This window comes from Tasmannia lanceolata, unplaced genomic scaffold, assembly GCF_043159265.1.
Source record: "Tasmannia lanceolata isolate RefF3 unplaced genomic scaffold, GAP_Taslan_0.1 ptg000002l, whole genome shotgun sequence".
Classification (NCBI taxonomy): Eukaryota; Viridiplantae; Streptophyta; class Magnoliopsida; order Canellales; family Winteraceae; genus Tasmannia; species Tasmannia lanceolata.
The window spans coordinates 55,782,926-55,810,157 of NW_027518679.1; the positions used below are offsets into that span (position 1 = coordinate 55,782,926).

Below are 27,232 nucleotides of genomic sequence, written 5' to 3' on the forward strand. Positions count from 1 at the left end.
TTGTCCTCAAAATATTGACGTGCTAACCTTGGTCTGGATAAGTAACCAAACTGTTGCTCACTACGGCACTAGGTTTTCTAAGCCACATCTGTCCAAATGACAATGCCACTCTTCTGCAACAAATGACAGTGCCACTGTTCTGTGCAAATGACAAAAGCACTGGTTGAACTTGGAATTGAGAGATCAATGAATCTTTTTTAGGTTGAGGTCTATTTTCATCTCCGTTTACTTACAGCTAGACATTTAGAATTTGTGGCAAGTATAACTTCTACAACTAGGATGCGGTAATCTTCAGCTTGAGATAGATTACTCATGACTGTTAAGAAAGAGCAGTGATCAAAATCATGTCCCATTTTCATCTATTTTTATGAAAATGGGGACATTTTTAATTCTTATTTTTAAATATCTTGGCATTATCAGAAGGTTAATCATTGTAATTTGGGGTCCAGGTTCACTGGTTCAACCTGGGTGTCTGCTCTGTATGGATGGGGTAACCTAATATGCACATACTGGTAGGTTACTCTTATTTTCATGTATACACCTTCAAGGTTATCTCTTGCAAAACTCCTTTGAGCTTTTCTATTATTATGATTCTAAACCTTGCTCTGTCATTCCAGTTTCAACCGTATTAGCAGGGAATTTTTCTTAGCAGCAACACTTGGCTATTTTATGTGGGTAGGTTTTCTCCTTCTTCACTATAAGTTCTCTTTGAAACTTCCCTTATTACATGGTTATTTACAAAGTTTGCACTGCTCCTTTCTTGATCATAACCATGTAAAGAAATCTGGAAATGCTTAACTCAGCTATCATATACGTTAAACCTTACGAGAACCCAGCATCTACTATTGTAGACCCATCCAAAAGCAATTTTGACAATCCAATATTCACTATTATTTTTAATTTGAATATAGTTTTGAGAAAAATAGTGATACTAATTGATAGTTTGATATTGTTTTGTATGTCTTCTATTTGATAAGCAGAAGCTTTTTATAAACTTACAGAGTGGGAACTCTAATCGTGATGACTTGCTCTTTTAAATTTTAATTAATGGAAGGTTTTGAAAAAACAACACCCTGTTTATGGTGAATGGAGGCTTCCCTGCATTTTTATCTTGGGTTTGGCAGTTCCATTCTAGACTTTCCGGTTTCTTGGTAGTCTCCAATATAACATGTATAAGCAAACATTGATAAAACAAAAGTATTTTCACCAAATATGATGTTAGAAGTAATCATAGAATTGACTATGTTTTTTTTGCAGGTAGTACTTCGGTTTGTTTGTTTGTTTTTTTTTTTTTTTGAATGGTAAAGGAGGTTAGTAATAAAAAGGGGGAAGGATCCCCAAAACAAGAGCTGGAGTTCGTGACGCTAAAAGGATAACTTTGATGTCATTTTCGGGACCGGATGGAGTTTGTGACGCTATTGAAGCCGAAGCGATGACATTGCTCTTTGGTCTAAGATGGTTTGAGAAGCACAAATTGGGCTCCCTTATCATTGAAGGAGATTCGATGAATGCTTTAGCCTGGGCATCCAACAAGAGTAGGGGACCTTGGAGACTTGAAAATATCATTGCGGAGACACGGGATTTGGTGCGATTAATTTGTCCCAAAATCCAACACATAAGAAGATCCAGCAATGAGATGGCTGACCGCTTGGCAAAGGAGGGCATGGAATTGGCAAGGGTTGAGGTGATTCAATCCATTCCTCAAGATGGGATCGGATAATTCATCCTAACAGCATATTTGAAGCCTTGTGAGGGATATTTATGTTTCTCTTAGCTATGGGAACTGTTGGCTTTTGGTCCTTTTCTGTAATGCCAGTTAATTGACCCTTTTATTGCTTGCCCTTTTCGTTTTAGGGGACAGCTTGTCCCCTTCACTGTATCTGTAGTTTTTATGAAATGATAATCGTTACCTTTCAGGAAAAAAAATCCCCAAAACAAGAGCTTGTTGGTAGTGCTTGTTTGAATGTACCATATATTCTTGTGGTGCAGGGGCATAGCAGGGAAACATCTATTCACTGTTATAATGACCATGGGAAGTACCGCAAGTATTGGCCTTTATGATCACAATATAAAAAAATTATTGTCATAGCTGCCCCTGAAGAAGTTAGCATTCTTCTCGTTCGTGAAGAAGTAAATTTTTTTTGAAAGTAACCTATAAATTATATTGTTGGAAAACAAAATTGTAATCGGATTGTTTGTTGCTCTAATAGGCATGGCTCTGTGGAGAGACACTAAAGTTTATGGATACAGTTCTCCACTGAGATCTTTGAAGGAGTTGGTTTTTGATCCATGATTTACCTGAAGTATTGCTGGTGCTGAAGATATTATCAAAGTACATTTGGCTGAAGGACCTTGTTTTCAGGCTACAACAGGAAAGACAATATTATTAACAATATTGTTCCTGGGAAAGCCACACAAATCCAAGTAAGAATACAGATTCAATGTTGAGTATAATGCTTGCACGGAATTGTATTTGTTTTCCTTTCACAGTGCAGTTGAAACCAAAAGCACAATTGACCAAATCACCAACCTGTGTAACTTTAAAGAGGAGTCACTCTATTAACCGTCGTTTCCAAGCATACTCGTATATCTATTACTTTATGTGCATGTGTTTCTTCAGAGCCTGATGGTCTGATTTATGTGTCCAAGGCTAACATGTGTTTGCTACATTCAGTTCTCTCAAATCTAATCTTAAATGGCCACTTTTCTCACTAGATTTGCATGCTTCAATATGCATGTCTGATTGTTGCTCTTGCTGCCTGTGGTAGTTCTGTTTGAGATCATGAGCTTGTTGAACTGAAATACTACATCCTCACATTTGGTCTTCCATACCCCACTCTAAGCATATAGTTTAATTAGAAAACCTTTAAAACCATGTAATACTCTTCATTAAATTGTCAATCTTTACACAAAGATCATTTCCAAGCTCTTCAGTCTGTCGTATGTTCTTTTGTCAACACCCAGATGGATATTATTCATTAAAGTCAGAGAATCTGTGTATTCTTTGGTTATTCTGCTATAATTAGTTGCTAATTGGGTGCATATGCATATACATATTTACTCTCTTGTGAACTGTTAGTGGGGAAGACATGATGAAGTTCAACAGATTTCAATCAACATTTAGGATTGAAATAAGATGGCAGGTTTATAGATTTACAGTATCTGCATTAGAGGCCAGTTTTTCCCAAAGGCTGCTTTGGAAGGAAAATATGCATACAACATACCATCCTAATGGACAAACATGAGTTCATGTGATTCATTTTCCTATGATACACGAGATTTAGCTATTTAGTTGCTCTGGCTAGTTGGATTATAAGGAAAAATGAATCTTAACCCAAGAGAACCTGGGGATTGAAGTGTGTTTTGGTGAAGTCACTTGATTACAGAGCTTTGGAATTTCTCTCTTCATTGAACTGGATTTGAGATCGTATAATCCTTCAAAATCTTCAATCACCACATGAAGAAAGAGTTGAATTTGTGTACTATTAATTGAAAAAACAGAAGCTAAATTCAGAAATTTCCTTACAGCTTATTTTCTATATGTTAAGGACTACAATCTGAATATTATTATTATGTACATAGATAGTAATGCAAAACTGAGTAAAAGAGCAGAGGAGATGCTTATAGTATTGGTAACAGAAATGACTACAATCTTTACAGTATGATGTATATAGATAGTACTGAAGAACTGAGTAAAAGAGCAGAGGTGATGATTATAGTATTGGTACCATATTCTTTTTTGAACATGAACTTTTATTTTCATCAGACCTTCTATAAGTAAGACCTATCTTCACCTGAACATCTCATCATCACTCAGTGAATCATCAATTGTGGAAACTTCCATATTTGCAGATGCCTGTTTCACCCACTTCACCACTTTCTCTGCCTCTCTACTGACCTTTTTCTCCTCCTCCAAAGCTTTCTTCAGCCTTTGCTTCTGTTCTTTCAGCGAAAAAGTGCTCAAATCTGATAGAATTGCATCACTCTTTTCCCAATCTCCACTGTCTAGATCAAAACCCATGTCCCCATCTTCCTTGTTCTTCTTTCTAGGCACCTTTTTTGGAGAACACCCAAAGCAGCAGACCTGTCGAGGTGGGGAAGAAGCTTCCCAAGGCGACGAAACAGACCCAGTTCTTAATTTTGGATTCAGACCCTTTTCATGATTCAGTTTTTCAGTAAGAGAGATCTCATTTGCTTTATCATTTGGGCCTCTTTGACCGGGGTCAGAGCTCTTTAACTCATCCATCTGAGAAAGGATTTCAGATTTCATGGATTCAAATGAAAGAAATTGAGAATGGAAATCGGTTTTGGGTGATTTCTTAAACTGAATTAAGTTACTGGATATCTTTCCCTTGTCTAGACTGAGAGAGACATGGAGGAGGGTCTTTGAGCTTGGGATTTGCACATGGAAATGACTTGAGCTTGAGAAATCTTTACAAGATTGAAAAGCTTTCTTCTATATGCCCGTTCTTGCATATAGAAGAAAACTTTTACAAGATTGGAAATCCCAATCCATACAAAGAAATGGTGTAAATATGGGTAATTTCCATATTTACAAAATGGTTTAGCTAAATTATTGAAATAGGGTTGTGCTGATATAGAAGGATATTTTTACATATGGTGAATTTCCATAATGGGTGGAGAGATTCATGTAAACCTCTTGGCAAGATTTTGAAATGAACTTATTTCCATTTTAATTACTTCCTTTAACAGCACTTGTATTTAGTCAAACGGTTACATCATCTCTTTGGCATGTAGCCTTGGATTTCTGATCGTTGGGACGTGGGGGAGCCTTTTTTTCGGCTACGGTATTGGAAAATCCCAAAAATGCACACCTGAGATTCGCGATTTCTATCTATTTGGTTGGCCGGCATAGATGACTGAGGAGAGTAGTGGAATGAGTAGTCACACAAGTAGGAAACAAGCATTGGATTTACCTGCAATTACCTCGGAAATAGTGGTAAGCAGTGCTTTGTTGCGTGGCATAGACCGGGAGAGTATGGTTTCGCAAGTAAATGGGGAATTTTGCTGCTGGTTTCTCAAGTGCCGAGCAAAATCTCCATAGTCGTCCATCCAAACAGGTGTTGGCTCTTAGGCACAAAGTCACGGGTTTGTTCCCCGAGAGGAGTGTTCGAAACCCACCCGGACTTACCCTGATGCACATGGTTTGTGTCCGTATGGGAATAGTCCTACTCCCGAAGGGGATGGGGGACACCTGCGTCACCCAAAAAAATCTCCATAGCCTCCCAGCTTTTGTGCAACCAAACACATAGGCTACTGTTGCACTAAGCCACTAACTCATATAGTACTTCATAATTTAAACAGCTGTCAAAGGCTATTACAGTTCCCATGCAGCTCTCAGAAGCCAATTAATAAAGAAAAGGTAAGCTGAGTTTGTGTAATTATTAAAACATAATAGTGCTAATATCAGTGACCATCATGATTTGTTAATGAAATTTATAAGCCGATCCTCTGTAGAGGCACTGCCCGAATTTCCACTTCCCACTAGACCTGGAAAAATCGACCCGTGCCTGCGGGTTGACCCAACTCTCAAAATTGACCTGCGGATACCTGCATTTCGTTGTTCTTTTTTTTCTTCTGATTCAAGTAGATACCGGCTGCATTTCCTAACTCACAACAAAGGGAAGCTTTCAGATAAAAGAGGGGATTTCTCTCTTTTGGAGGATACTCCAAGCATTTTGTGTTACTTCATTGAGAAGCAATCCATAAGAAACCTGAGATCAAAGAAAAAGAAAAATGGACGGTAGTTCGTTTGCAATGGGGGTACTCCAAGCATTTTTTCAAAGTCTCTACTTGTGTTTTTGTTGCTATAATTTCCTTATTCACCCAAAAAAAAATTCTTTGGCAAAAAATTGTGGGTTACCCACGGATGCGGGTCATTTTTTACCCAACCTGTTTGACCCGCACCCGCATGACCCGCGGGTAACCCAACCCGCCCGTTTGCAAGGTCTGCTTCCCACTCCTCGTTTGGGAATCATTTCTCAATCTCTTACTTCAAATATTCTCATTTTCCGATTACCAAAATGAGCAAATCATGCAGAACATAATTTGCAGAAGCTACTACTACGTTTTCACTTCACAAAAACTTCATTTTTTTGCTGCTTAAGAGTTGGGAATTAGAGAATCGAGTGGGTCCCGGTTATCGAATACAATCTCACTATTTTCGTTCCCATTGGAGTAACATAGCAGAGAATCTAATTTTCCGGGGCCTCAACTTCTTAAAAAGTAATTTAAAATCCCTAAATGCTATGCCAAATTTCAATTGATGAGAATACCCTTCATTCACTCCCAAGGTCGAGATTTATTTATTGTTGATTAAAAAGTTTTGAGCAAACAAAAATCATGATTCTAAAGTTCCATAAAAGGGCATTTTCTCCTCTTTTTTTTAAGCTTTTCTATAATTCCACATTTTGGAAGTTTTTTTTCCTGCACAACACCCCCCCCAAGACAGGCGCACGCACCCAAAACACATAAAAAATCAAGAATAAGAAGAAAGAAGAGTAAGAATAGGTAGAATATAAAAGGCGCGAGAGCGCGCGCACACAAAACACATAACAAATCAAGAATAAGAAGAAAGAAGAGTAAGAATAGGTAGAATATAAAAGGGTCATTGTTAGTCTTTTCACGTTGAAAACATGATGCCATGATTAACTCAGCAGTTTTGCCAAGTAGCTTGACAACTTGGTATTTGGTCCTAATTTTAAACTCCTTCATTGGCTCGTACAATTGTCCCTTTAGAGAAACCCTTATTTGGAAATGATGCCCAAATAATTAGAAAATTTCACAAAGTCACTATCCAAAGCTTAGGAGGGACTGTTTACAGTAGTGAGCTGCATCTTGCAGAAATGAACAAAGTAACAAATGAAACTTCTCATAATTTGGAAGGCACATAACATAGCAGCCATGACAACAACAAAAACACCAAAAACAGGAACAGAAACATAAATATAAAAGGACACATCTTTGAGCAAATGCCATATAGAAGGCAAAAAAAAATTGAGAGAACACAAATGAACTTTCACATGAAGCAACTCTTCACATGCACATGAAAAACGTGTGGACAATGATAGGACAGTCAGAAGATTTCTTACATTTTTTTTACATCTTCAAACTCCCTCCATTGATGAGCAATGTTGGATTAATTTACGGACACATGGTGACAGCAAAAGTGGGCATTTCAATATCAGATTGTGCAAAAAGAATGAAAGAATGGAAAATAAAATGCAGCGCAGAGTCTCAGCCTCTGGCAGCATGCTCCCATTTTCTCCATTCTCCCTGGCAGAAGCAGTTAAACAGAACACTAGGCATGGAATTTTTCTTCTGTTTAATCCGAGTTTGAATCATAGAAATCACTTGGGCAAGGAGTCATAACCTCGGATTCAAGTATTTGCACCACCCTGTGCATCGTGGGTCGATCCTCCGGGTTGGATGACACACACTGAATTGCGACTGAGAGCAAAGCATCCAGGCCTTCAATTTGCACTCCCTCGCAGTGTGAGTCAATGATTTCCCTTTGTCTGTCCTCTGCAACCAAGAAATTTAACTGCAAGGAAAAAGATGGATACACGATGTAAATACAAAATAAGTTTGAGAAATAAGGCATGCTGGGATTGAATCCATTATAGGTTCGGCGATTCTTTAGTGATTCAGAACAACTGTTTATGAAAATGAAGACAAAATCCAAGTGATGTGTCAATAATCAGATTATACGTGCAGCTATTCCAGGCAGTAAAGAAGATTTATGCAAATCCACATTTACTTTAACGAATGGTAATAAGATAATATTTTGTCAGCAACTTTGTTAAACTACTTTGAAATGATTTTTCAGTCATATCAATCAACAACTTGGCGAAAGTTTCCATTTCCATTCACAGTCGATCATTAGAAGTTGCCATTCAAAAACAAAATCAATATAAGTTCTGTATTCAGACATGCTAAATAAATAAATTATATATGCTATGATTTTTATACCAAACCATGCATTCATTGAAAATTCAAAAAGAGAAGAACACAAATAGATAAATTATCAATGGATATTTCAGACAGATGAATTATACCCATCTCCTGTTTAGCTTATATACTAAAGATCTATATTTTTTTTTTCAAAACTTACACCCAAGTCTTCTCCCTAGTCCTGTAAAGGTTGAGACCTGGTTGTCATGCAATTGCTGAGAAATTGTTACGTGACTATATGATGAGTACCATATGAAAGTGCGTAGAGTGTGATATTTGCTTCGGTGTTTACACAAAATGACTATGGAACAGAAAATTCTTTCTGTTAATATATGCATTGGCAAATGAAGAATGTATCCATAGTTCTATACCAGATAATAAATGAACTGAACTAGAAGACAGTTTAATTGTTCAGTTTTCAGATTAGTAATTCAGATACTACTGTTTAATTGATACACAACAAATGGACACGTTTCTGGGAAAAAAATTGAAACTGGGTCACAGTTTCCAAACACTCCAAAATCTGCTATACGTTCATCGTAGGAACTGTTGTTTTCCCCATCAGAGAAGCGATTTAAGTCGTTTACATTCCTCTTAACATGATCTGACCAATGATCACTTTCGTCCCTATGACTGGTGCTTGTCCTATGAACTGCCAGCTATGTCAGTTGTTGGACTTGCTCCTACAACTCATGAAACATCTAAAGAGTTACCTCAATTATGTTCCTTCTACGATGATTTCCACGTCCACCTCTTGCAACCATAGATAAATTCGATAAAACACTAAAAGAGATGAGATAAAGTGTGCAACAATAGTGTATGCACTTGTATTTCCAACCTAGGTCAGATTTCTTATAGGAAATTCTTCAAACAAATGGTAGACAGAAGAAACAAATCAATCCCCAAGGAGCAAAACATACTCTGATACCCACTTAATGAACTCAAAATGGTATAAGGCAAATTAGAAACAAAGAAACGAAAATTTATCTCAGACTCTTAATGAACTCAAAATGGTATAAGGCAAATTAGAAACAAAGAAACGAAAATTTATCTCAGACAACAGTATCACAGCATCCTCCAAGAAAGCAAATACGAACTTTACCCTCAAGAACCCTTGCTGATTAGCAGGCCAGCAACTCCAACTTCGGTGTAAACACGAAGCCGTAGAAGGATTGGAAGCCGCCAGAGGGTTAAACCCACAAAACTGTAACTCTCCCAAATTTTAAACCCTAAGTAGGAGGGTGTTACATCCAAAAGGAAACAGAGAAAAACATAAAAAATAGTCACTTTGTTTTTCTCCTCCCCTCCCCTTTATAACCCATCCGGCCAATTCACTTAAGCGATGCTAATTGCATAAAGTACTCCATACATAAGCATAAAACCAATAAAAGACCTTTTAGGCCCCCAAACCTACATTTTAGACTAAAAACCCTCATAAAAGGTAAAGCAAAACTCTCACAAAGTAAGCAGCTGGAGCTGGAAATGACAGGAACGCCCTTCATCAACATAGTATTGCACAGAGTTCTACAAGATTATTTAACTAGATACCACAATCTCAATAGTGAAGGAGACATACCCAGCCAACAATATTAAGCCCTTTTTCAATGAATGAAGAATCGGTGGGTCGCTTTCCACTCAATACTTCAAGCACCAGAACTCCAAAACTATACACATCAGTCCTTTCTGTTGCTCTGCCACTTTGCATGTACTCTGCATGTATGGTTATCCAAATGTAACACTATAAATAAGAGATAATTTTTTTGATGGATTTATTGTACAAACATATTGCAACTCAAACGGTTTATGTTAAGAAATGACATAGCAATGAGTCCTGAAATGCAATTATCTAGATCCAACAGAAATTATGTTTAACCACCTTAATAGTCCTTAGATCTCAAGGCATATCCAGAAAAATATATTCAAATGCTTCCTGCACTTGTGATGTTCATAATTTGTTTTGATGTTAATTCCATTAGAATGATAACTGAACATGCACATTAAAGGCAATATTATAAAGTGATACAAAAAACTATTACTTTTTAAAAACTCAAATAAATGGTTTTTTTTTTTTTTTTCATAGTATGTTTTTGTGGCATTCATTTACTGAAAATAAAAAGAAATACATGATGATATCGTCAGAAACTAAAAATTGATTGAGATTTCTCCCCTAATTCTCTTCTTCTTCTCCTATTCTTCTCATTCTCTTCTCTTCTTCTTTCATTCCTCCTCTTTCTTCTATTTCTCTTCCCGGTCCCACATCACATCCTATGGAGAAGATTTTTGGGGCACCAGACTATCTACGTTGGGGCCCAATAAATGAATTGTTTAGAATTTTAGATCACCCAAATTTGTGGGCCTCACTATATTTTGTTTTTCCTACACTTGCATGTCTGTGAGTTCACCATATAAAAACTGTGCTTAAATAACCTCCTAATCATGCATGTTTCAAACTTCAAGAAGACAAACATAAGATCAAAACTGCAACGACTCCCAATAGAGGAGAAGACAAGAAGTCAAAGGCCTCAAGATTCAATAGCGGAAGGGAGTGCCTAAACACAAGAAAAGAGGAGAATAACGAATAGAGAGCTTGAGTGTAAGGCCTCAGATCCAATAACGGATAGGAGTACTAAAAGACAAGATGTTAGAAACAAGACAATAATTTGGGCAACATAAGTATCCATTAAGTATTTGGATACCGTGTCATGACGAACATGCTATGTTGAGCCTCTAAAAGCTATAAGTATCAGAGGATAGACGCCCTAGCAATTCTTGGGGTTTGTATATTGTATTTCATAATAAGTTACAGTCCTATTCACTAGCTTATACAATGACATAAGTAACCCTAATTATGGGGTAGGCATTAGTTAAGTGACACACCATAACACACTATGTTTGCACCATACTCAAACTGTGTGCCATTTCTAACAGTTAGGTGTGTATAAAGGGATATATTGCTTCGTGTTACAAACATATCCAAAAGGGCCTCAGAAAGTTCGAAAAGAAAATTAATAAGGAGAGGAGCAATATATTGCGGTGTAATCCTGTTATTTTTTCCATTGTACTCTTCGTTGGACCATCTCGGTCTGTTTTTAATGCAATTGCCATCATTCAAAAAAAAAAAGATCTAGGTTAATGCTTCATACCTGGTGCTAAATAACCAAAAGTTCCGGCAACAATTGTCGTGATATGAGATTCTTCATCCTCCAACAGTTTGGCAAGTCCAAAATCGGATACACGGGCCTCCAAATTTCCATCAAGCAATATGTTGCTTGACTTTATGTCACGATGTATGATTCGAGGAGAACAATCATGATGCAAATATGCGAGTCCTTTTGCAGCTCCCATAATGATATTTAGACGGGCATCCCAGTCCAGTTGTTCAGATCTTTCTGTTCAATGCAAATATTTTGTTATATACACAGCTACAAAGCATGGTACGACTAGCAAGATTGTGCAATTCATATTCCAAAAATACTAAACAATAGTGACAACAACTTGATATATCATACAAGTCCCATTTTCCTGAACAGATGCAAGCTCATCTGTACATTAGACACATGATGTATTCATGCTTCAAAGACTCGGCCTTTGCCCGACTGGGCATTGGCAGTGGGAAAAAGATGAAAAGATTAATAACGGGCATTGTTGAGGCCGAAGAACTCTAATCATCTTTCATCAAGTGCTACGATATCGGCAGCACAGCAGCAGCAGCCACCAAAAGAATTCCACTGTTAATCTTGAGTTTATGGAATTCCAAAGTAAGCAAAATCTAAGAACTTAAGCGCATATATACGCGAGAGAGAGAGAGGGACTTACTATTCCTACATGACCACACCAATTGATGTTGCCCATTTACTGGTATGAGCGTCAAAATACAAAAAATGGGTTCGACATACACCAAAAGTTATGATTCATAGATTTCACTTATATTTTTTCAATTAAATTATTTAATACTTTTTTGTGGGATAATATCTTATGTGAGAATTGGTTCTTAATAGATGAGAACAACTATGCATAAATTCACTTTACGATCAATGGTAAAAGGAAAATTTTGGATTCCATAAGGGGGCATGTATGTGATATCAAGACCATTGATCTTATAGAACAGAATGACGTGGCCCACATGGTCTTGCTACCATCCTAAATGGATCCCATGAGTAAGATAAAGGACTACAAAATTCGACAGTGTCGCTTTTTTTGGCGGAATACTAAATGAAGGCTGATCCAGGCTTAATGGATCAGGGGCCTAGGATAATCCCATCAAGGCGATCTCAAGTGTCAACATCATTTGGATGACCTTATGGTTGTCATTTGAATCGACGGTCATTTACCATAATGGATATATAAAGGAAAATCTAGATGATTATATAATGTTGTTAAATGTTGAGTTAGTAGGTGGTTTATAATTTTTATTTATATTTTGATTTAATTCTGCTACTTATTTTTAAGTTTATCTACATTTGAAGGATGGGGCCCATCATTAATGACCCCTGTGGCATCTGCATTTTCTTTCCTCTCTTGACAACTCCTAATAGAACTCAGTTGAGAGTAGGGAGGTGAGAGTAGAGGTGGGAAGGGGGTTGAGCGTAGAGGGGGAGGGGGGAGATGTAAGCAAGAACCTAATGGATGATGGTTTTGTAGTGTGTACAAGTTTCCGAGGTACAAAAAAGCAGCATAGTGAAGTTATACAGTGGCTTGACTGTTTTTCAAGGTTATCTCTCTTGATCAAAAATTCAAAGCACAAGGTAAGTTTGTAGAAGTCAATGTAGCACGGGTAAGGATACGAGTGTCGGGTGTCGAAATCTGACACGGGTATCGAGTGTCAGATTCGGCTAACCTCAAATTAAAAAAAGGACTCGTGGATTCGGCTAATTTTAACTCTTTTGCATGATAACATGGTTTTACAATGAGAATTTTAGTAGGTTAAGTAAATATAATGTTTTATTTCATATACAACATTATTATTAGGATAGATAAAACTCAAAACATGTGATAATTGTAAATTTGATGTAATATTTAGATAAAATAAATTAAAATATCTAGAAGTGTTGCAATGAATTTTGAAGTATTGGAATTTGACACGTATCCAACTTGGACACTTCACCAATTTGAAGAATCCATCTAACATAGGTACAAGTCAACCACATAGGGTCCAGGGAAAGCTGACAATACAAAACAGTGAAGTCTCCCAACCATTCAGAAAGTGTGATTAAACATTTCAATGTATGAACTTTACAGTAGCATTGGAAATGACAAACGACAACAGTATAAATATACGTCAAGTGTCGATGTCATCCATCTTATCTGACTGTACAACGTTCTTATTGATGCATCGTCTGTACATTGTGCAGATTGATGCTTTGAATCTCAACGTCATCCATCACATACACGACATTGAAAAACAAAATAAAAGGCAAACAAACTAACAAGGTAATTATCATTCCAAAAAAAAAAAAACAAGCTAATTCATTCTTTTTCTTTAATTTCTGCATCAATATAGATCACTTATGTCATCCATGGCGGAGTAACGTTTTAAAGCTAATGTGTTTTCAGATAGCTGTTGAGCATGCAATTTGCGCTTCTATATACCTACATGAAAATTAGGACCAACATGATGCATAGAAGCCCATCAAATGTTTACTTAGAAACCCTTGCAGACATCATTTTCCAACACAAATCTATGAAGTTACAGAAAATAAAATAATAAATAAGTACATCACTGAAAATAACAAGATTCTACCAAAAAGCGAAATAAGATAACAAGCTCTCACCATGCAATGCCTCATCCAGGCTTCCTCCAGGTAGGAAATCATAGATCAACAATTTTGATGATGGAGAATTGCAATATCCGCGTAAATTCACAAGATATCTATGTTTTATGCTCCCAAGAATTTCCAGCTCCCTTTCGAAAAAGCGATCTAACCCTTCATTTGTCTTTATAATCCTTTTCAATGCAAAGACATTGCCATCATCCATTGCAAGTCTGTATACAGTCCCAAAGCCCCCCGAACCGATAATATGCTCATCATTCAACATTTCTAGTTTTTTAATGATGTCTTTTGAGGAGTAGGGCAAGTCTCCATGAAACATTACAATGGATGCACCTGAAACAATAATAATACCATGTAAGGGTACATCCTAATGTCCAAACAAGCCCTTTCGAACCAGAGTCCTAAAAAAGCCTAATTCGACATGTACCTCCACTAACATCCACAGCGAGACCCCTGCTATCATTTTTTCCAAGCTTTTTATAAAGAAAGCAGCCCCAGAAACACATCAGTGCCACCAGAAGTAAAGCACCAACTGTTGCCATGGCACTTATAAGGAGCCTAGTTGAATATCTTCCGAACTTTCTCTTAGAACCTTGGTCTTCTGATGCAAAATATTCAAGTGAAAAGTGAGATGGAATGAGTATCCCAAAACAGATATAACTGATCATAAACTGTCATTAAGTTAGTTATGATAACAGAATTTCTTGTAGACAACATAGTTTAGTCGGAAAAGGAAACCTTCGTTTCACAAGAAAAGCATTAGAATTGCAACCAATATTTAAGATGGTAACCATAATGGTTCCAATACATTACTCCTACTGAAAATATAAAGGCTACTCGATAGTTCAGAATAGAGATTGATCCACTATGGAAGCGCTATCGTTGTTCGTGCTTTCAAGTTTATTTCAACCAGAGAACAGAAGATTGAATGAATAAACCTTCAAAATCCAGAATAGCATCTTTGGTTGATACAGCCAAGAGTGTGAATGTCCCTTTTTTTTAGCTTTTCTCATCTATGATATGAAAAGGCAAGCTAGAATATCATATTAAAATGTAGTAAGAAAAACTAGGAACTGTATTGCAGTAGGCTTACTTTAGGTATTTACATTTCTAACTTTATTAAAAATTCAATTCAAAACCTCTACTATATCTTATAGAGATGTTTAAATTCAACTCAAAACCTCTGACATTTTAAGAAGGTTATGCTTTTTTTAGTGAATCAAATCTTGCACAGACAAGAACTTCCCAAGGTAAAGTTAAGTCAACTCTGATGTCCTAGTGGAAGCTGTTTCCAGTTGGTTGTCCTACGTCAATCAGTATAAAGGAAGCAGGATTCTTCCCTAGGAGCCTTCGATTCCCGCTTTGGTAACCTTGAGCAGGATTCTTCTCTGGGAGCCTTCGATTCCCGTTACGATACCCGCTTTCGATTCCCGCTCTGGCAACCTTGATCAGTATCAGAGCTTCAAGTTAGTGATCTGTTGGTATCTTTCATACATCAGTTGGTATCAGAGCTACATATTCAATTGTCTTCCCTTATCCATCTTGCGTCATTTTGGTATCAGAGCTAAATATATAGTTGTCTTCCCTTATCCATCATGCATAATCAGGTTTATCTATAACCATGGAGGGTTGGTGCACCTAATGAGGAAGATGTTTACTAAAGGGAAAGACATATACCATCCTATTTGGACGAGGTTTGCAACGAATTTTTCGATCATACAGAGTCTTATGTTGCATAAGAACGCTTTGTAGCATTTGTTTGTGTCTAATGAGCTTGTTTCTAGAAGGTATGTCCTACATGAGCTTAGCTAGCAAACTGTTTCAATACTCTTGGATAGTTCTTTCCGGTCTAACTGCAGATTCATTTTGATCGTTGGGGAGCCATTGGTGAGAGTGTTCGTTTGGTAGATCACCACGATAAACTTGCCATGGGGTAGTTGTACAAGGCCATGCATAAATCCAAGGAAGCTATAAGGGAGCGGTTGAAGAAGAATAAGTCGGAGTACATTGAAGAATAAGAAGTCGGAGTACATGCTTATCGGCAAGGAGTTGTACAAGGCCATGCATAAAGCCAAGGAAGCTATAAGGGAGAGGTTGAAGAAGAATAAGTAGGAGTACATTGAAGAATAAGAAGAGTACATGCTTATTTAGATAGTGATTGATAGAAGATGGGACCGATAGCTTCAAAGTCCCCTTCAGCAGGTTATTTTTTAACCCGACTTCGTTTTTTCAGCCCCACCTTCTTAAGACTTAGAGATATCACCAAAGGATTAGTGGATTGCATTAACATATTGAGACCAGACGATGTCATCAATGCTCAGCTTGAGAAGTATAAAAAATCCTGTGACTTTGACATGACTATCACGATCCACAACTGAATGAAGCTAAGTCCAGGTAAAGTAATTTGTTTATATTATGCATTAAAGCTTATTTCATTTGAAAATTTAATGAGGCATTGTTGATTGAGAAATTTATAATTACAGTTGCATGGTGGTCGTACTTTGGTAATGACACCCGAGGACTGCAAAGCTTTGCAATTAGGATACTTAGCCAAACTTGTAGTGTGAAAAAATGTGAAAGGAACTGAAGTAATTTCGAGCACATTCACTCTGTGAAGAGGAACTGGTTGGAGCACCAATATTTGTCATCTCTAGATGTTGGGAACTGATGCATTCTACAGGTCTTCTCTGCTTTTTCCTAAGTATATCATCATTATAAGTTGACGATTATTTTCATTTAGTCATATTTCAAGTTGTCCAGTTACGTTCGTATGTTTCTCAATATCCGTGTTTCCATTCAAAATTTCCAGCTGTTTTTGTTTGTTTCTCAATATCCAAATTTCCAAAATTGTATTTCAATTATTCAAATTCTACCAAGATCTGAGGAACAAAGGAATACATGTGCGCCAAAGCCTATTTTGAAATTAAAGATGAAACAGTATGCTTGGAAACCCTATTGAAACCAAATTGGAAAGCATGCCATTGTAAATGTTAACAGGATTTCGGAGTTAAAACTTAGGACCCTTCAATAATATCAAGTGGAGAAATAAAAGATAAGTAGTCATGTTTATTTTCTAAAAACCCACAGTACCTGAAACTGGCGGTGAAGAATTTGAAGGTCCTCCAGGTTCATCTTTGCATATCGTACTCGTTTGCTTCCCACACAAGTCACGGTTTCCGAGAAAGCTGCTGACATGTGCATTATATGAATGACATAACAATTAGGTTTTTGAATCACTAAAGAATTATGTTTTCTTTAATATGATTTCATATTTATAATTCATTGAAGCAACTAGAAGTCACACATCCCTTGTACATAACACTACCACCCATGGCCTCATTACCCACTTTCCCCACTTCCAAAAGTAAACAAAAAACCCACAATTCTGTACAGGTGCTGCTGGAGATTGGCTCTTTCTCAGTAGGCGGGGAGGATTTTTGCCCATAGACACTTAATTACAGCAATTCGGTTCCAAGAATGAATCTAAGGATGCATTTGATAAATCCATATAAAAGAAAATTATAGGCTTCGACTTTGTAGATCATTCAATGATTTCCATATATATATATATAGAATCTAAGTCCTCTGGAAAGCAAGCATTCACACATTTCCTTTTAATGTAAAAAATCTCAACGGGTGATCAATTACAAATAATGAACAAGTGCTCTTAATATATACTATATTTTTTGTGAAGAATCTGAAAAACCATGTAATAACGTTTCTATTCATCTATCCCAGGGCAACACAAGTTTGCTTCTCTTCTTTAATTTATGTAAATCTTTTTTTATTTATACCAATCTTATTAATTAAACAGTCAGAAATGTCACCATTCAAAAAAAAAAACCAGTCATAAAGCTCCTGCTCATCTTTGGAACCAATGGTTCCAGTCCGTCAAGAATGAACATGCAAAAATGACCATGGACATTGAAATTTGGGAAAAAGTGAAAAAAATTCACAAAACCTCAGAAAATATCTGATACACAATAAGAAGAATTATAGTATCACTGCCAAAATTGGTAAGCCACGAGTGTTTTAAAAGAATTTCGACAAAAAAAGCTAATACTAAAGTATAGGGGTGCATGCCATGCCTTCTCACCACAAATTAGACAAGATATAACTGTATGAGATGGCTGAAGCTCAAATTCAACAACAGCAGTAAAGGCAATCCAGGCAATCATGGTTTTCCTCCAAAATATGGCACATGATATTTTTATGCATCTATAAGATGGTAGAAATCATTTTTTCGTACGTTGTTAGGGGAAGATCTCAATATTCTTAGAGAAGAAAAGAAGCACAACAAGTTAGCTAGATATGCTGGTCATTTCACTTCTTCAAAACATCACACGTCTAATCTGTAATTTTTTTTATTTTTATTTTTGAAAAGTAACAGATTTCATTCCATAATAAAGGGAGATACAAGGGCGATCTGTAATTTGTTCACGTCATCTCTTTTTTTTTCTTTACAAAATGTTTGCTTGATCTACAAAAAAGGCTTTCCAGACTACAAAGTCCTTGCTGGATATTAATCTTTTCCCAAAATGCAGCGGAGTATTGTTTGATTTATCACGAAATGCAGATTGAGTTTTTCCTGTGTTTGGTCCTGAAATCTCTACCACTTAATCCCACAAACAAGTTATCTTACATAAATCATTTTTCATCTGATTGGGTGTTGAAAGGGCCAACTGCATAAAATCTCAGTATAAATGAGACGATATACAATGTGATGATGTACATGGGAACTTAATCACACTTTTTACAAGGCTAACTATCATAAGATATATGAGAAGTAAGAATATATTCATGAAGAGAATAATTTAGACACATTATAAAGTCTGATCGTGCACTGCTTGTGGAGTTTAACAGCATTCATGAGTTTGATCTTTTCATGAGTTTGATCTTGATTTTTAGTTTGTGATCATTCAATCTATGGACAATAGACAAAAGTTATTTTCCTAAATTACCACTATATCAAGCTCCAACAAGTCACAAAGCAGACGTTTCAGAGCCGCACTAGCAAGTCATGATGATGGCACGGTAACTTTTATTCAAGAAACAAGTGCAAGCTAATTATAATCATTACCGCTAGGTATCTAATCCTGATCTATAATCTGATTTCTGCAAATACATGTAGCAATATCAGAAAGTGGCATTAATGTTTAAGTAACTCCAAGTCATACCACAACTAAATTTGTTTCAAACGATTAACCATATTACACATAAATAAAGGCATTTAGTGAAATAATACTTACGAATTTTCAGTAAATTTTATGAGGACACCCTCAGTTGGTATCTTTCCGATCAAGAAATTGTATGATGCATTCCTTCAAAACATTGCAAAAGAAGTCCAATTATTTAGCTGGAAATTCCATGTAATCCTTTATTTGAGAGATATGGTTAACATCTTGAGTAAAACTAGGCCACTCACAGCGTTGAAAGTTTGGTCAACATTCCAAGTGATTGAGGAATAGATCCACTTAGAGAATTGCTGGAGATATCCCTGACAGAGCAGAAGAGATATAAAATTAAACAAGAATTGCCAACGTAAGACACTCAATCCATTATATTTCCCATAATGAAAAGAAAGAAACCGAAAAATACATGTACGATAGCAACACATCATTTGCCTAACCAAGCAGTGTCATTAAGAAGACACATTAAAAAAGGAACACCTGGGTGCGCATGTAACTAAATAAGAATTTGAGCAAAGAATATATTAATGCTTAATAGGCAGATTTTCTGTATTGGACAAATTGTGTCTACTTGATCAATTTTACGTGTTTAAGGAAATTAACAACAATAGAATGGATGGAAATTTTTTTCCATATACTCATTTAAAAGTAATTTTAGATTGGAACTCTGAAGAGTTAATAGCATATCTAGTGACAAAAACAACTCACAAGATTTCGAGCTCAGGAAGGTTTCCTAATTCCAAGGGGATTAATCCACCTAAAAAGTTAGTCTGCAAATATCTGCAAAACAGAATACGATATGAAGCTTCTTCTGCAATATAAAAGAAACAAATCTTCTAGATACCAGCACACTAGCAGTAAATGGTTAGAACACAAGATTGCATATGTGCATGCACACCAAGAAAGAGAAAAAAAAATCAACTTGCCTATAAGAAAATCATTTCACAGAGTTGCTGCTTAGCATTGTATGGTTATGTGAATTTGTCGGGAAAAGAAAAAACAAATCAAATAGAAACACAAAAAGTTACAAAGGACACAGACGAGAGCAGTCTAAGTAGCCACAAAGACCGAACGCTTGGAATATAATTTCTGACCACTCCCGAAAACAAGATTTACCATAATTTGCAAGTGACTTGCTTCCCTTTCTATACGAGAAACACATATATTGATCAATCCACACACAAGTGAATAAGTGTCAAAAAACAGTTAAAAAGGTGTGAGATATCCCTAATCAAAGAAAAAGGACACTTTTTTATGGCATTACAAGGGACTCTTTGACCGGCGCTGGTCGCAAAGGCTGTAATGTTCGTTATTCAGATCAAATTGCATCCATCACATTTGTGAACAAGTATATGTCAGTATTGCCTTGCTAGGGGAACCTGGTTGTGGATGGTCTTTGCTACTTTCATGGGGCATGATCTTTATACATGGTTTTGACTTTTGAATTTACACCGAAACCAACACGAAACGACCGAAATGTTTCCGTTTGCATCCCTAATGAAACCAAAACCGAAATGACCAAAATGCATAAACCAAAATAGTAAGTGTAATAGTGTTATGATATATCAGTATGTATTGCACAATTATATTTATATGAATTGCATGGGAAATGTGGTGCATGAATTATGTATAAATATTTATATGAATTACATGTGAATTTTGGTATGTGCTAAATTATCATACATGCATGACAGCGCATGTCACTAGGTGTTCAATGTTTTTAAAGCATTATGGACGGTTCTCTTGCATATGCAATGGTTTCTAAGTGTGTATTTGTGCTTATTCTAGCATTTTCTGAAGTTTCATCTTTAAATTCTATCATTTACATATATTTCCATATGTATCTATGATTTTATAGGATTTCCACCAAATATTTCCAATCGAAACTGAAATATTTCAATTTCCGTGGCAACCGAAACAGAAACCAACATTTAAAACCTTGCCTTCATAAAACCCTGCAGAGACACTAGCAAAAAAAATGTCACTTGAGAACTTTGAAGCTGTATTACCGCAATTGCAATCCTGAATTCTACGACAAGCTAATAAGAAAACCAAAATTGTACATTTTTCAGAAATTCATAAAAGCATATTTCTGTCATAAGAAAGCTGGTATTGGGAACTTACAAAGCTTGCAACAGGGTGCAATTGCCCAACGCCGAAGGAATTGACCCATAGAAGTTGTTATTATGAAGGGCTCTGTGGCACAAACATATTGCATAAAGAATTACCAGATGCATGAAACAGTTAATTAGAGAACCAAGATTCCAAGTATCCCCTTCAGAAAATACATACAGAATCTTTAACTGATTTAGCTTCCCAATGTCAGGTGATATGGATCCGCTCAATTTGTGATAAGCAAGGCTCCTGAAATATAAGTTACCATATGCAACTTTAGCATACAACTATTAAATGTTATATATCTTATCCAATACAAAAGAAACAAGAATAGAAGAAAGGACGCCGGTGAACTCAAATGCACCATCCTGACGAGATGTCATGTCAAAGCAAATGAAAGGCTCTTTACTTAAGTGAATAACCGGCAATCATTTGCCTATTTGGTACTTGAATGGCCAAAAATTGTCAAACCAATGCCCAATTTTCCTGTACTAACTCCCGCTGATTTTCCAGCCAGACAATCCTCATTTAACACAAGAATCACCATAGCAGGAATAGATACTTAATATACTAATGCTTTGGATACTTCACAATAACCTTTTTAACAGCCATATTACAGTCTTCCTCCTTTCAAATCATCAAAATGAAAAGCTACTGTACCCTTTTATCTTACCTATAATTCATGATGTTCACAGAAGTATTGGTCCCATCATACATGTTCTGCAGAAGTCTTGTATTCTATCAGAGATTCATCACCCTGACAGACTAATCTCTATAGCAGGAAGATTTAATTTTCGGATTGTGTTCGGGGTATTTAGGGAATTCTTGATGTAGTGGTATCAATATATATAAGCTACGTATTGGGGTTATGGGTAATAGAATTTTAGTGTTTCTTAACCAAGAGGAAAGGCAGAAAAGAGAGTTTGTAACCATAGTATTGAAATAGTGAAATTCTCTTTTCCTAGGGACATAAGGGCCGTAAGGCACACTGCCGAACCACGGAAATCTTGTCTTGTTTACTTTGTGTGTTTGTGTTTCTTGCATCCCATCTTGTCATTGGTTGCACATCGAGTTTGATCATGTTTTGGGGGAGATTAGAGATCTCTCGGTTTTGAACAATACAATATATAGCAGCTATCTCCATGAAATCCTTTGCATGCATTATTTATATTGATGGTATTGAGCATTTACAATTAGGTCCAACTTATGTCAGTTGGAAACATCTGTTGAGTAAATTTTTTTTGCTAAAATAAATCCAAGACACATAAGCTATGAACACAATCATTAGGATACTTTTAAGACTCACAAATAAATCACTCTCTTGGTTTGGGTGTCACAAGTCACTCCTTTCCAGCCACAAGGGTCAGGATCCTCTTGTCTCCATTGAAGAAGAACACCATCTGAATCAATGATTGCCATCTTAAAATTGATAAGTGCCTCACCTAGAAACAACCAAATTCAGATTCAGAGAAGTCCATAATTCAAGAGAATAGTAATCTAAACATTTGTAAATAACATAACCATGCTTGTTTACCATCAGGATTGATCGCAGTGCCTTTATTTATCAGAACATAAACCAGAAGAATGAAAAAAAGCATTGTCCTTGCTATTTCATACAAAGGAAAACCATTGTGACACTTTTCAAGCATAATAAAAATATTTTAAATCATCTGACGGGCCAAACTTCAGAAATGTTGCCCTCGAACATATCGCTATCGGGTGAGAGATGCCATCTACCAAGAGCAAAATTGGATAAACAATTGAGCTTCCTGGAAGAAATAAGAAAGGGGTTAGCTCCTTACAATCATAAATGAAGTGAATGCACATACTTGAAGTCTTTTTTATTTTCAAACTTGCAGCACAATTATCAGATGGATGCAGATTGAAAATATCTTTCCAAGTAACATTTTAAGTGGATATGATGCACGGAAGATTCAACCCTCACCACATAATTCCACAGTTCTACTGCAGTTAAAAAAGTCATTTCCAATAAACCTAAAGACAAGATCAATCATCCCTTTTCTAAGAAGTGATTTGACATTATGATAGGCATTCTTTCAATTTCTAAGTTAGTATGACAAAATTCACTTTAAACTGAACTTATGTAGCTTAAAAATTGTACGAAATGCTATTTGGCAGTATTTTGAAGCGGATTGCATAGCAATAACCAACAGATGCAAAAAAAAAAAAAAAAAAGGAGACCGAAAGTTGGTGATCTAAATGTTGAGTCCAACAACTGTGTTTCCTCTATATAAACATCAGAAGAGAGGAGCTTTGTAAATCCCACATGGAGCTCAGACACATGCTCCATTCCTGGTCTTATTCGCGCACAGCCTCTCCATAACAAGATAATTCCTCCACGGGTGAAATCTTCCGGTCCTATACATAAAGCTTCTTAATATAACCTTTCTTTTCGAATTTTCTACAAGTATACCATGGATCATTGGAGATTCACTTTTCTGAATTCAAACTCAGTACGCATATCAAACATGTAGTGGTGGACCACAGGTGCCTCACAAGGGCTAAGCCTCTATATTTGGTAATTATAATATAACTATATACCATCTATACATAATTTGGTCGGATTACAATTAATTTTATTTGCACTAGGTTTTTTCTGGAGGGAGCAGACCAAACTTAGGGGTGTAACTTGGGTCAATTTTCGAGAATTCAGGTTGAGCTTTTACATTAAAATCGGTTAGGTTCAGGTTGAATCCTATTCATTTTTTTAGCAAAAGCTCAACCCGACCTGACCCAAATTGCACCCAAACTCGTGTGAATTTGGATTCCCGAACGCTGACCCATTTGATTAACCCTGCCAGAGCCCATCCCTAAAAGCAATGAAATTCCCATCTGTAACTACATTGCTCGAAATTTCAAAATTCAGTGATTCCAAGTATTTTATCTTCTTTTCATTTCACAATTCTTAGTTTAATACAAACAATTGTAACCTAGCCGACTTAAAAAACGCGGTATCGCTATTACCGAAGTTTGCCCTGAAATTATACTAAAAACCACAGTACCATCACTTCTAGAGCTTTAAAAAAAATGCAATTCGAACACCTCCAAGGCAATTAAGGTCAATGTGTGACGAAATCAAAGCTAGTAATCAAAATTAACTGACAGAAACCCCAAAAAAGAGCGAATTTTATGATCTTGAGCTAATTTAGAGCTAGAAGCTGCCGAAAAATCACATTAAAAGAGGGAAATTGTACTCAGTGTAGAAGGATACGTACCTTGATACGATCTATGAGACCATTAGAGGGAAATGCATGGGGAAGGAGAAGAAAAACCCTAGATTTCTGAGATTTGAGAGAGTAATGAGAGTCTGATGAGTTGGACAAGGCAACAAAGTAGAGGTGCTAGAATTTAAAGGGCATCACGTCGACCAATGAGATGAATGGAGGTGGGGGTTTTCTCACGTGAGAGAGCGACCATCCACACGTGCCACCGACGCCACACTGTAGAACTAGAAAGCGTGTGATGCACTGCACGAGTGGATGAAGCATATTGAAGATGTGGATGCCAATAGGAAAATGACTAAAGAGCCCCTAATAAATTAAGAAAATGACAGATTAATTGGAACCTCTAAAGATCGAAGGGTTAGGATCATCTTATGGATATTATTTTTTAGGCATGGCCTATCAAAGACCTAACCCAACAGATGATCGGTTTGGATCAATTGTTTGTACCTGGGGGGGGGGGGCTTGTTTGATAATTAAAACCATTCATTTTGTTGGGGCCCGCTTTGTATGGGTCAAGATCGAAAGATCTGCTCCCCTATTTGGTTTGTTCTTCTTAACTAGACGGATATAAAATTTATTTGGGTCATGTCTTTCCCATACTGGAGCCTGATAGCTCTATGCCCGACCCTCACATAAGTGTGGACTGGGGCCATTTGGTTCAAAGATCCAAACCATTCATTTGTTGGGCCCCAATGTAAAGAGGCCTTTCTCCTAAAATCATCTCCATAGGATGATCTAACCATCTAATTTGTAGAGGTATCTAGTCCCCTCTGCAGATGGAGGGTTAGGATCATCGTGTGAAAATGATTTTGGCATGGCCTATTTATGTGGTGGCCCAACCAATGAATGACTTGGATCTTCAAACAAGGCGGGCTACGCTACATTTCTTAAAATTTGCACACCTACTGCGGACGAAGTGGACAGACACCATTGAAAAAACTCAAGGATGCACCTATTTTTAAGAAAACATAGCGGGGCCCATCTCACTTGAAGATCCAAACCATTCATCTGTTGGGCACTAATGTACATAAGCCATGCCCCTAAAATCATCTGATAGGTTGATCCTAACAATCTAATTTGTAGAGGGTTAAGACTTAAGATCACCTCGTGAAGATGATTTTTGGCCAATTTACGTTGGGATCGACAGGTAAATGGCCTGGAACTTCGAATAACTTGGGCCTTATGTATAAACGCACCTACCTGCGGACGCCATATAAAGACTAGTAGTTGTTCATGTTTAAAAAAACACAGTGGGATGCACTTATTCGAAGATTTAAACCATCCATTTCTTGGGCCCTCACCTAAATAGGCCGTGTCCCCAAAATTATCTCCATATCGAAGGGTTAGGATCATGTTGTGGAGATGATTTTCATAGCACTACCTATTTAAATTGGGCCCAACAAATGAATGACTTGGACCCTTGAATAAGGTGGGCTCTAAACATTTTAAAAACCACTCCTGGGATTTGCTAGGGAATTTTACGGGAGGGCATTTTTCGGCTAACTTTTGCATGGGAGAACATCCGCCTCAGATGAATTGAATGAACCGGACAAAATCTGTTGAAAAGTTAGCCTGCGGGGCTGTTCTCTCGTGCAAAAGTGAACCTCGAAACACCTTTCCAAGGAATTCCCTAGCAAATCCCAAAACTCCCAAATTCCCTCGCTGTTTTTTTTCAAGGCCAACGTGCCAACTTTTAAAACACTAGACTCGTGTCTCATAAAGTGGCCAAGTAAGAAGATTATTCTTTTGGCTGTTTTTAAGGTTAGAGTAATTGAATTTGGCCATCAAGAGAGAATAAACGCCCTTTATCAAAACGTATCTACAAGAATCCCCCAAAAGTTTCTTAATTACCAATACTAGCATTCTTGTGCCTTAAATAACTTTTAATCTTTTATTTTACCCTTGGATGTATTAACTTTAGTTACAGGCATGTAGAAATCCCTACAGTCTCTCATTTCAACAATAAGGGCCCGTTTGGATGCCGAGCAGATTTTGATTTGGATTTCTCAATTTTGTAGCCCTTTTACATTGTAATCTGGATCGGATCAAATTCTTGGATTTCTAATTTAGCAGCTGACACTAAAAAAAATCAGATTTCTAAATTTGCTGTGGAAATAAGAAATTGAAAATCCACAGATCCGGCAGTTTCCATCACCCTCTTTGCTCCTCAACCTCTCCCCTCCACTAGGAAATACCCCATTCTCTCTCTGTCTCCCTCTACATGAGCTGTCGGCTCTATTCATTTTGTATTCAAAACTCAATTCCAAATCCAAATACAAAATGGGAGGTATCCAAACAGGCCCTAAAGGCAAGATTAAATCGTTTGAAATCTCTCTCTCTCTCTCTCTCTCTCTCTCTCTCTCTCTCTCTGATAAAGGCAAATTTCGCTCTCTTAAATGAGATTTTATATGGTGTGATCCCATTTAGTCCATTATTTTTCAAAAAGTACGGTTCGGGTGACACCCTAGGATGATCCAAAACCATCCATTTGATGGGCCACAATATAAATAGGTTATGGGAGGGTTGGGATCATCCTATGCAAATGATTTGGGGGCCATAATCTATTTATGTTGTGGCCCACAAATGGACGGTTTGGATCATGCTATGGTATGGCCTTTTGAGGACATAATCTATTTATGTTGTGGCCCACCAAATGGACGGTTTGGATCATGCTATGGCATGGCCTGGACGGTACTTTTTGGGTAGGATTATCCTATATATGTAAATGATTTAGAGGTCATAACCTATTTTAGTTGTGTTCCATCAGGTGCACGGTTTAGATTATCATACAGGGTGGCACGGACAGTACTTTTCGAAAAAATACTGGCTTACACCATATAAAATCTCTAAATCTCATATGAGAGAGAGATGTTGCCTTGATCTAAGAGAGAGAGAGAGAGAGAGAGAGAGAGAGAGAGAGAGAGAGAGAGAGCTGTCC

The 27,232-nt window shown here is 36.9% G+C and overlaps 1 protein-coding gene and 1 long non-coding RNA gene across 5 annotated transcripts; one reads left to right on the plus strand and one right to left on the minus strand.

Annotated features, from left to right (window-relative positions):
- On the plus strand, positions 1 to 672 carry LOC143887332 (uncharacterized). The gene is made up of 3 exons (XR_013254135.1): positions 1 to 201; positions 450 to 512; positions 618 to 672. It is a non-coding gene; the product is annotated as an uncharacterized LOC143887332 (long non-coding RNA).
- Positions 673 to 6,957: 6,285 nt separating this feature from the next.
- On the minus strand, positions 6,958 to 24,476 carry LOC143879779 (LRR receptor-like serine/threonine-protein kinase FEI 1). Of its 4 annotated transcripts, none has more exons than XM_077382369.1 (14): positions 24,286 to 24,476; positions 22,584 to 22,818; positions 22,356 to 22,491; positions 21,227 to 21,298; positions 21,059 to 21,130; positions 19,643 to 19,714; positions 19,171 to 19,242; positions 18,995 to 19,066; positions 16,836 to 16,933; positions 14,173 to 14,343; positions 13,746 to 14,078; positions 11,118 to 11,363; positions 9,551 to 9,684; positions 6,958 to 7,564 (listed from the first exon to the last, which is right to left on the minus strand). In XM_077382369.1, exons 2-14 carry the CDS (start codon positions 22,696 to 22,698, stop codon positions 7,346 to 7,348), a joined length of 1,812 nt encoding a protein of 603 aa, XP_077238484.1. In that variant the 5' UTR covers positions 22,699 to 22,818; positions 24,286 to 24,476; the 3' UTR covers positions 6,958 to 7,345. The 4 variants fall into 4 exon arrangements, with proteins under 4 accessions (XP_077238484.1, XP_077238467.1, XP_077238495.1 ...); XM_077382352.1 differs by having other exon boundaries at positions 14,173 to 14,346; positions 24,286 to 24,474; XM_077382380.1 differs by having other exon boundaries at positions 16,836 to 16,930; positions 24,286 to 24,473.
- Positions 24,477 to 27,232: the final 2,756 nt, after the last annotated feature.